Source organism: Populus nigra, chromosome 14 (genome assembly GCF_951802175.1).
Source record: "Populus nigra chromosome 14, ddPopNigr1.1, whole genome shotgun sequence".
Classification (NCBI taxonomy): Eukaryota; Viridiplantae; Streptophyta; class Magnoliopsida; order Malpighiales; family Salicaceae; genus Populus; species Populus nigra.
In genome coordinates, this window is record NC_084865.1 from 9,550,358 (window position 1) to 9,559,769 (window position 9,412).

The window sequence follows — 9,412 nt, forward strand, 5'->3', positions numbered from 1 at the left end:
CTACAACTTTCATGGGGAGCCCAAGATTTAACAAGGCCGTTTTCAAGTCCAAATTGTAGCAACAACGAAGAAGTCTGAATCTGTCCTGCAGCCCAGACATTATTCAGTGTTCAGCCCATATCTCGAGTTCTAGAAGTCCAAATGATCTCAAATTTTTATCCTGGAAAGGTGAGACAATTTCCTATAACTTTCATGATTGAAGTCTGTTCAAATTATGACGTTATCAATGATGTTTTTGGCAGACAAGAAGATAAGAATTGTCACCAAGTCAAGATGTGGTCACTCATTCATCAATTAGTCAACAAATCAATAGTTCTGAATTTTGGCCTATAAAAGGAGGCATTTGTCATGTATTAAGGCATCTTGGTGTTCAGATCAAGATCATGCTCTTGCTCTCTCTTTTGTAATACTTAAGTTTTGTTTATATTAATCTCTTTTTTATGCCTTTCATTTCCTTTTCTTTACTTAGTTAACTTCTTTCTCATTTATGTTCTTATCTTGTTTGTTTATGTTTCTTTCTTTCATTATGTGTAGCTAAGTTAATTATGTCAAGGTGAAAAGGGTACACTAATGGTGTAAGAATAAGTATAATATAAACTTAACATGGACCTTAATGTTGGATACTAACATGCTTTGTATTTGTTATCTTGTTCACTTTTAATACTTTGCTTGTTAAATGGTTAATCTAGATTTATGTTGTATAACAATTGGTACAACAAATACTTGGCACTTTCATAGCCCATACTGTATGGTATAACCGACACCCGAGCTATGAAAGGAACTTGATTTGTTGTTAACATAAGTTATAATCATGAATGCCTGACAACATTTACAAGTATTAGCATTATTCGAATAAGATAACTAATGTAATCATGTTAACAATTTATAATCTGATTGGAACCTCCTTGTGTGTGGTTTCTAATTGAATAATAAGAGTTTATACTATACTTGTTTGAAATATCATTAGTGGATCCTCTAACCTTGACATTTGTTGTTATCATTGTTTAATCCTTACGTTAATCTTCCATCTCAAAGTTCTCATCAACTTCTTCTTCATCATCTTTATTATTATCATTATTAATAGTATTATTGGTATTACTACTACTACTACTACTACTACTACTACTACTACTACTACTACTACTACTACTACTATTATTATTATTATTGTCATTGTTATTGTTGTTACTATTGTTGTTGTATTATTGTTGTTTATAATTTATAAATTAACCTTCCTGTGGTTCGACCCCAGTCTTGTCGAGTTATTTATTACTTCGACACTCCTATACTTGGAAAAAGACATCAATCTTTTGGTCATGTCAACCAACAATATAATTAAAGTGCTTAAAGTAAAGAGACAAGGGAGAGAATTTGCAAACTTATTTTTAACGTGGCTCGGTAAGCCTAGATTCCCATCTCAAGTACCAAACCATACTTGAATATTGTTTTCCTTAACTTGTCCAAGCTTTATAATTCAATGACCACTTGATAAATCCACACCAAGATTTTTATACCATTTGAAAATATTTTCTCTTCAAGTTTTTTCTCTCACTTGAAGATATATCATCTTCAAGATTTTTCTCTTTGTGAAAATACTTTCACCAAAATCAAGAGTTTTCCCCTTAACTCTCAAAGATTTATAAGTGTGATAGATTTATAAGTGTGATTTATAAGTGAATATTACAATTGAAACTTTTAGTATCTCAATATCTCACAAGATAACACTTATAGGATTAATAGAATGAATATTTTTCCCTTGAACTTCTTGATTGATTTCTTCATGAAATCCTTCATGTTTTTTGATATATTCTATGAATAAAATTGTTTAAAACTTATTCTCAATGAAGCATGTTATTAGTCTAATTTTTGTTTTATTGTTATCAACAAAATATATAAAAACATGAATATTTGACCTCAAGGTGAACATATTAAACCTTGCATTGGGGTATAATAGTTTTTTTTTTAATGGTCAAAATGTCATTTTTTAATTGGATGCAGGCAAGAAGGTCTTCACACATTAATTCATTGCAGTAAAATTTCTAGGCATGTCTTTAAGGGCTTTATCATCTTTTTTTTTAGAAAGTCGAATCACTGATCTAACCTTGTCTACTAAAAAAAATAGCATTAAGGGATTTTGGTCTTTTACTTAATTTAAACACAATTAAATTACTTCATTTCCCTTCAAATTAAAAAAAACTTGTCATTCGGTTTAGGGGTACTTTAGTCTATTAGATTTGGTGATTATGTAATTCTCAAGTTTCATTAAGGGTGATAGGGTCTTTTGCTAAATAAAAAAGTTGAAAAAACTAGAGGTGCGTGAGCAGTAGTCGCATGCTTTGAATAGCGCATACGGCGCCATTTGATAGATGAAAGCCTGCTTCTAAGGCGGTCACCGAAGCATCACGGTGACCCCTCCACAACTAGGTTGTGTGTGTGATCTAATTGTCTCAAGTTTGATGCATATGACCTTTTCTTTCTTTTTTCTTTTTTCTTTTTTCTTTTTTCCTCTTTTTTTTTTATTTTCGTGTTGGCCTTCCAAATGCTCAAAGCAGCCTTTCAATTTTATTTTTCTTAAGATTCATTCCGTGTTCTTTAGATTATTATTTGTTTTGTTTTGAATAATTTATGAAATTATTCTTTTTTCAATTTCATCCCCCATGTATTTTTTCATCTGTTAGATTTGGTTCCTATTTTTTTAATTGCTATTTATTTTATCTAAAATGGTTTTTAAAATTGTTTTTCTTTTTTACACTTTCATCATTCTTGAGTTTTTTTCCCTATCAAATATTATCTTTTTTTTAATTGCTATTTTTTTTTTTCCTTGAAAATCTTTAAAAATTGATTTTTTTTTTATGATTTCATCGTTTAACATTTTATCGGTTAGGTGTTTAGCTTTTTGATTGAGCTTAAGTCTAGAATTTAATGAGTTGCAGGTTTCAGAGATTAACTTGGGTTTATGAAGTTCACCCGGGTTTGCTTTGTTTTTTTTTTCTCTTTTCTTAAGCTCGTTTTTTGCCAGTTTCATTCTCAATCTTTTTTTTTCCACTTTTTTATGGGTTCTTTAGTCGTTTTCAAAATAACACAAATTACCTCGAGTTTTTTTTTTGTCTTTGTTAAATTTAGTTTTTTAAAAAAAAAATTAATTAAATTAAGTTAATTGGTTTCATCTTTCAACATTAAATTGGTTAGATGTTGAGCTTCTTGGTTAAGCTCGAGTCTAAAACTTAACAGACCGTAAGTATGAGAGATTAACTTGTGTTTAAGAGGTTCAACCGAGTTTGCTTGATATCTTTTCGCTTTTTTAAAGCTTATTTTCCTCCAGTTTCATCCTCCAATATATTTTTTATTATTATTATGGGATTTTTTAGTTGTTTTGAAAATAACACTGGTTATCTTGGTTTTTTTTTTCTTTGTTGAATTTTTCTTTTTTATAAAGGTTTTTTAATTAAACTAAATTAATTGATTAAGAATAAGCATGAGATGTTTGTTTCATTGTATTTTATTTTATTTTATTTTATTTTATTTGCTTTTTGTGTCGCTATTTTAATAGTGTGTATAGTCTCTTTTAATTATCTAAATTAATCTAATCTGGAGTGTAACTCGGGTCATCTAGCTAGTGAGCAACTACACGAAGTGATGAGTTTCCGACATTTTTAAAAGATTAGCACAAATAATTAAACTTATCAATGTAATAGCACAATTAAAAAAAAATGATAAAATAACATAATTTATATGTCACAATAGAAAAACACAATTTTTATAGCTTGTCACTATTTATAATAACCATGTCCAATAAAAATATTAAATAAAAAATTTTAAAAAACAAACGAAAATTCTCATCAACAAAACTCTAATTATAAAACCACACTAGTATCTTCAAAAAAAAAAAAATTTCAGCAAGATAAATATGATAAAACTATATAAAAACCATGAATGATGACCCGAGTAAACGGAACTTCACACCTAAAAAAGAAGGGTGACAGTCTTGTCCGACGGCCGTACACACATATGCACCGTAAAAAACCACAAACAAACAAATTTGACAGACATATATTAGCTGGATTACACCCTTTAATTGTCTGCACGGCTCCTGAAATTAGTTTCTTCTATTACAAGAGAAGATTAAAAAAAGAAAAATATCGCGGCAAATAATGATGACCGTTGAAAGAAAGCGGTAGGTGAATTGTTTTTTTTTTTTTTTTTGAGGAAAAAGGCACAAGAAAATGGAAGGGGAGGCCGGCGATTCCCCTCCTGTGTGTTCGTGAGTCAGCATGGAAGGAGACAAGAAAGAAATATTATCACATGTGACTTTTTGATAGCTGACCATGATATTTAAGGCCTGTGTTCATGTATAAAATAAGGATTACAAATAAAAATGCTTTTTTTACTTGAAACGAAGACAAATAATATCTAGGGGCACTTGATGGTGCTCAAATCAAAGAACACCATCAATTATAAAATAGTGTGTCAGTTCGTTGGATTTAACATTATTATAACCCTAATTCTGTTAATAAGAAGGAAGAGAGAGGAGAGAAGCATCCCTGTAACCTCTTCTGAAACTTTCAAGGATATTACTTTGAGAGGGTTAGGCAGGGATTTCATTTCTTTTTTCTTTCCCTTCTCTCTTCTTCTGCTGTGGAAAAAGGAAGACAAAACCTTGGCATTGGATTGGGGATACATTTCTCTTTAGACAGTTTGAAAGAGGCATGTCATCTCTCCCCCCCCCCCCCTGTTCTAATTCCAAGGACGGGGATCTGATTGATTGTCTTGGTTTTATATGTTTTCTTTTTCTTTATTATTATTCCTGAATTGCGTAGTCCTATTCTTAAACAATGAGATCTTGATCAAGTTTTGAACTTAATCGACAATCTCGAAGTGCAGGATTGTAAAAAAGGGAATGGATACAAATTCTATAAAATATTAACGTGATCGTTGAAGATCACAAGTAATTGGGAATTGTATTGAAAAGATGCAGCCTTGTGGATTGGTATTAAGATTGTAGAAATAGGAATAGATGGAAACATTTTATTTGTTACCATACATGCTTTTTGCCTCTATACGTGCTCGGATCTTTTTTAATCCATTCCATTTTATTGTAATCCAATGATCTTCTTCTCGTAGCCCACATGGATTCTCTTTTTTTCTTATCACTTTGCACTTCTTTGACATACTCTGATTTGTTAATACCTCTGCGAATGAAGGAGTTTTGTGTGTCTATCAGCAGAATACATGAAATAATTTTGTGGGTTTCAAGAACTTTTGGACTCCTTTCTTCTTTTCTTTACCCATTGCATTCCTTATATTTATTTGCTTCTGTCTTGTATGAATCTTGATGTGTAATGATAAAGACGTGTCCAGTTTTGGTCACCCAATGTTTGTCATGGAGCCTGGCAATGGCTTGGGAAGTTTTGGGGGAGTATATCTGAGAAATTAATTTCGGATCTATAACTTTGCCAACAAAAGGTCGCTTTTGGATGCATTATTTGATCTTATGTTCTCTTGAGAATTGTGAAAGATTTCAATCTAAATGGTAACTTTCGCATTGAATAAAGTCATTTAGAAAACTCAGGATTTGCTATTTAAATCAAAATCATTGTTTCTTTTATCTTTTACGATTTATCATTATTCTCCTTTTTCGTGGAACAGATATAAGAGAGTCAACAAATAATATCATTGATTTTTTTCTTCCTGAACATTTAATAACTCTTGATCTTCCCACATGACCTTTTTTTTTAATTAAAATCTCATTTTGATCCCTTCTTTCAGTCTGCAGAAGGGTTACTTAGAATCTGATAGAAGAAATGGATAACATCTCCGAAGAATTTCCCCTAGTTGCCAAGAAAGGAGCTCCAGTGCCACCTCCATCACGCGGTCCACCAACAACCAGTTACCACCAAAAGGGGTTATTCATAAATGCCTCAACATTAAGAGGATATAGCTGTGTCCGCACAGCTACCAGGGACTTGTGGGACCAACTCTTTGATGAAGGCTATAGAGCAGATGTTACGATTAGTACTGATAATGGTGGCTCCATATACGCGCATGCTAGTGTTCTTGTAAGCCCTTGTTTCATTTTCTGTTGAATATATGATGATAAAGATTTGGTTTAGATTACAAAGTGCTGGCTCTTTTAGAAATTTTACTAAACATGTAATGAAAGTTTGGATAAAGATATAAGAAATATCCAAAAGGAACTGTGGTCTGTGTTATCCTAAACTGCTGTATTTTTGTCAGAAGGTCTGGCCAATGATCATAAAGAAATGGGATTTCTGGTTTCCTTCCTTGTGGTGAATATAGAAAACCTGTGTGTTTGTTGATTTTATTTTTCTGGCTACACATACAGCACAATGATAGAAAATTAGTACATCCTATTACCAGCAATAGATTGTGCAGATCTTGTAAATAAATTCACATATTTTAATTGCAAATTTTCATTTTCCAGGCTTTGTTAGATATGAATCTGCTATAATAAGATGTGTTCTGTTAAATCAAAACAGAATCTTATTCATAAACTGAATGTTTCTCAACAGGGAATGGCTTCTCAAGTGATGAAAGGAATGCTAAAGCAAGCAAAAGGCCGAGGTCGACGACGATCGATCTCAATTCATGGTGTTCCACACGACGCTGTTAGAGTTTTTATTCGACTCTTGTATTCTTCCTGGTAACAAATTTACCCTCATTGGTGTTTCATCAAGAAGATGAATGCGCTGTATCTAGGACCTTTTTTTATAGCTTGTTAACACTGCTGCTCTTATACTAAAACTGTTATTCGTGGTCTTTGCACAGCTATGAGAAAGAGGAAATGGAGGATTATGTGCTGCATTTGCTAGTGCTCTCACATGTGTTTGTGGTTCCAGCATTGAAGCAAATATGTATTCAGCAGTTGGAGCATGGTTTTCTTACCTCAGAGAATGTAGTTGACATCTTTCAGCTTGCATTGTTGTGTGATGCTCCCCGGCTTAGCCTCATTTGTCATCGCATGATCTTGAAGAACTTCCAGGAAATTTCCATCACTGAAGGATGGAAAGTAATGAAAAAGAGCCACCCATCACTTGAAAAGGAACTTCTGGAGTCCTTGGATGATGAAGAAAATGTAAGGAATCTATTTTCTGTACAACATTTGTGGCCACTCATGTTTAAATCGGCAAATCTGAATGGTCGAAATCATTTGCAGATGCAAAGGGAAAGAATTAGAAAATCAAATGAGAGAAAGATCTATTTCCAATTATACGAAGCAATGGAGGCTCTTGTTCATATATGCAGAGATGGTTGTCAGACAATTGGGCCTCATGATAAAGATTTCCGAGATAATCAGGCACCCTGCAACTATTCAGCATGCAAAGGACTCGAAATGATTGTCCGCCATTTTGCTAGTTGCAAGCTAAGAGTACCTGGTGGTTGCATCCATTGCAAGAGAATGTGGCAACTATTGGAACTACACTCCCGTCTCTGTGTTGATTCAGAGGCGTGCAGAGTTCCTTTATGCAGGTGAGCCTTCTATACTTCTCATCCAATCATTATTACATGAATAAACCTCGTTCTCTTGTTAGACTGATCAACCGAGAAACTTGTCGTGTTAGGAATTTCAAGGAGAGGACCAAGAAACAAAGCAAGAAGGATGAGATTAGGTGGAGAATACTAGTGAAAAATATACTCAAGACAAAGAGCATCGGAGGATCGCCATTCTTTTCATCAGCATTTTCCATGTCTTCTTGATGGAAAAAAAAAAAAAAACAGATTTCAATTGTAGATTTGTTGTAACCATCTTGTAGAGATAGGAACAACGTCTTTTTGAAAAAACTGTTGTTCCTTTCTACCTTACTGTGAACAAAAAAAAATTGATGAATCAGCAAATATATCACTTCCTTATTCTGAGAACAGTATTTCTTTGCTTTGATGAACACAGCTTTCGTTTGGTGGTACAATACGCCTCACTGTCCATGTCGTTGGAAGATCAAGCCAGGACATCGATCCTAGCGAACATGTCCTTGTTTTTAACGGAGCATGTCTCTGTTTACAATTTTACATTTTATATATTAACCAAAAATCTTATTTTAAAATTAATAAAAATAACACTTACAAAAGCAATACAACCAATAATAATATATAATCAATTAAATTCAACATTATATTTAGTTATTAAATAAAATAATAAAATAAAAATAAACAAATCGCTATATAGTTTTAAAGAAAGTTATTGATTGTTGGAATAAAAAGATAATGAAAGCAATTTAATAGAAATTAGAAAATTAAATAGAAAAAACATTTGAATCTCATCCACGTATTGCCCTTAAGGTCTGTTCGGTGATATTTTGATTATTTTTTATTTAAAAATATATCAAATTAATGTTTTTTTAGAATGTTTCTTTTAAATCTTTTTAATAATTTTATATCACAATCATCCAAAAAATTTGAAAAATCATAATTATATATATATATATGTGTGTGTGTGTGTGTTTGTTGAGTCCAAACTCACCTCGAAATTTTTCAAAAGCAATACAACCACGTTACCAAATCAACATTCTCAAGTAGCTTGTGCATACAAAGAGCAATTTTGGAGGCATTTTTTTGTACCAAATATTTTAGAGGAAGATGTTTTCTTAATTTTCCAGATTTATTTCATGTAAAATAGTTTATAAAAAAAATTATCAATATAAAGTGTTTTACAATCAACTTATAAAATTTCATAAAATATTTTACAGATAATAATTCACTTACAATATCATCCAATTATTTCATCTACTACCATCATTACCTTACCATCACTTCACCACATAACCGAAACCCCCATCACCACTTTCATTATCTTCATTGTTACCGCCATCACCAACACTAACAAGCCGCTGCCACCCCTATTACTCCACCATCACCATATCAATACCAGCACCACTAAGTCATCACCACTACCACCACTTCATTACATCATTATCGCCATCATCCTTACTCTCATCTAATCATCACTGCTACCATACTATCTCATCAATATAACACGATATCATCACTCTACTATCATTATATTTTTAACATCATTACTTATTAAAATCATTTAAAATGTTTTATAAGAAAATACTTTACATATGAAAGAGGCCGAGACACTCCAATGATATATTTTTATTTTGATGAAATATAAAATATTTTAGCAAAGAAGTAAACATTTACACAAAGCAAACACTCCATTGATATATTTTTTTATTTTGGTGAAATATAAAATATATTTTTATTTTGTTGTGTCTCAACCTTTGTCATTAGAAAAAAAGGTTGCAGCCGCACAACAATCCTTATGACATAATGACTTGTTTACAGGTCCTGCTAAGTTACAACTCGAATAAAAAAAATAAATTTTAAAAAATAATCAAGTCATAGAAAATTATTTAGCATTATTATTAAATTTTTTGTAGCAAGTCAATCTTAA

At 31.7% G+C, this 9,412-nt stretch overlaps 1 protein-coding gene across 2 annotated transcripts; it reads left to right on the top strand.

The window, feature by feature from the left end:
• Window positions 1–4,382: 4,382 nt before the first annotated feature.
• Window positions 4,383–7,878, top strand: LOC133672498 (BTB/POZ and TAZ domain-containing protein 4). 2 transcript variants are annotated; one of them, XM_062092934.1, is made up of 6 exons: window positions 4,383–4,704; window positions 5,774–6,056; window positions 6,531–6,661; window positions 6,787–7,093; window positions 7,175–7,488; window positions 7,581–7,878. In XM_062092934.1, exons 2-6 carry the CDS (start codon window positions 5,802–5,804, stop codon window positions 7,714–7,716), a joined length of 1,143 nt encoding a protein of 380 aa, XP_061948918.1. In that variant the 5' UTR covers window positions 4,383–4,704; window positions 5,774–5,801; the 3' UTR covers window positions 7,717–7,878. The 2 variants fall into 2 exon arrangements, with proteins under 2 accessions (XP_061948918.1, XP_061948917.1); XM_062092933.1 differs by having other exon boundaries at window positions 4,384–4,704; window positions 5,767–6,056.
• Window positions 7,879–9,412: the final 1,534 nt, after the last annotated feature.

Coding starts and splice junctions, on each gene's coding strand:
- LOC133672498 (XM_062092934.1), top strand. CDS start 5,802: ATGGATAACATCTCCGAAGAATTTCCCCTAGTTGCCAAGAAAGGAGCT. Junction 6,662..6,786: donor CGACTCTTGTATTCTTCCTG/GTAACAAATTTA, acceptor GTCTTTGCACAG/CTATGAGAAAGAGGAAATGG. Junction 7,094..7,174: donor CCTTGGATGATGAAGAAAAT/GTAAGGAATCTA, acceptor AATCATTTGCAG/ATGCAAAGGGAAAGAATTAG.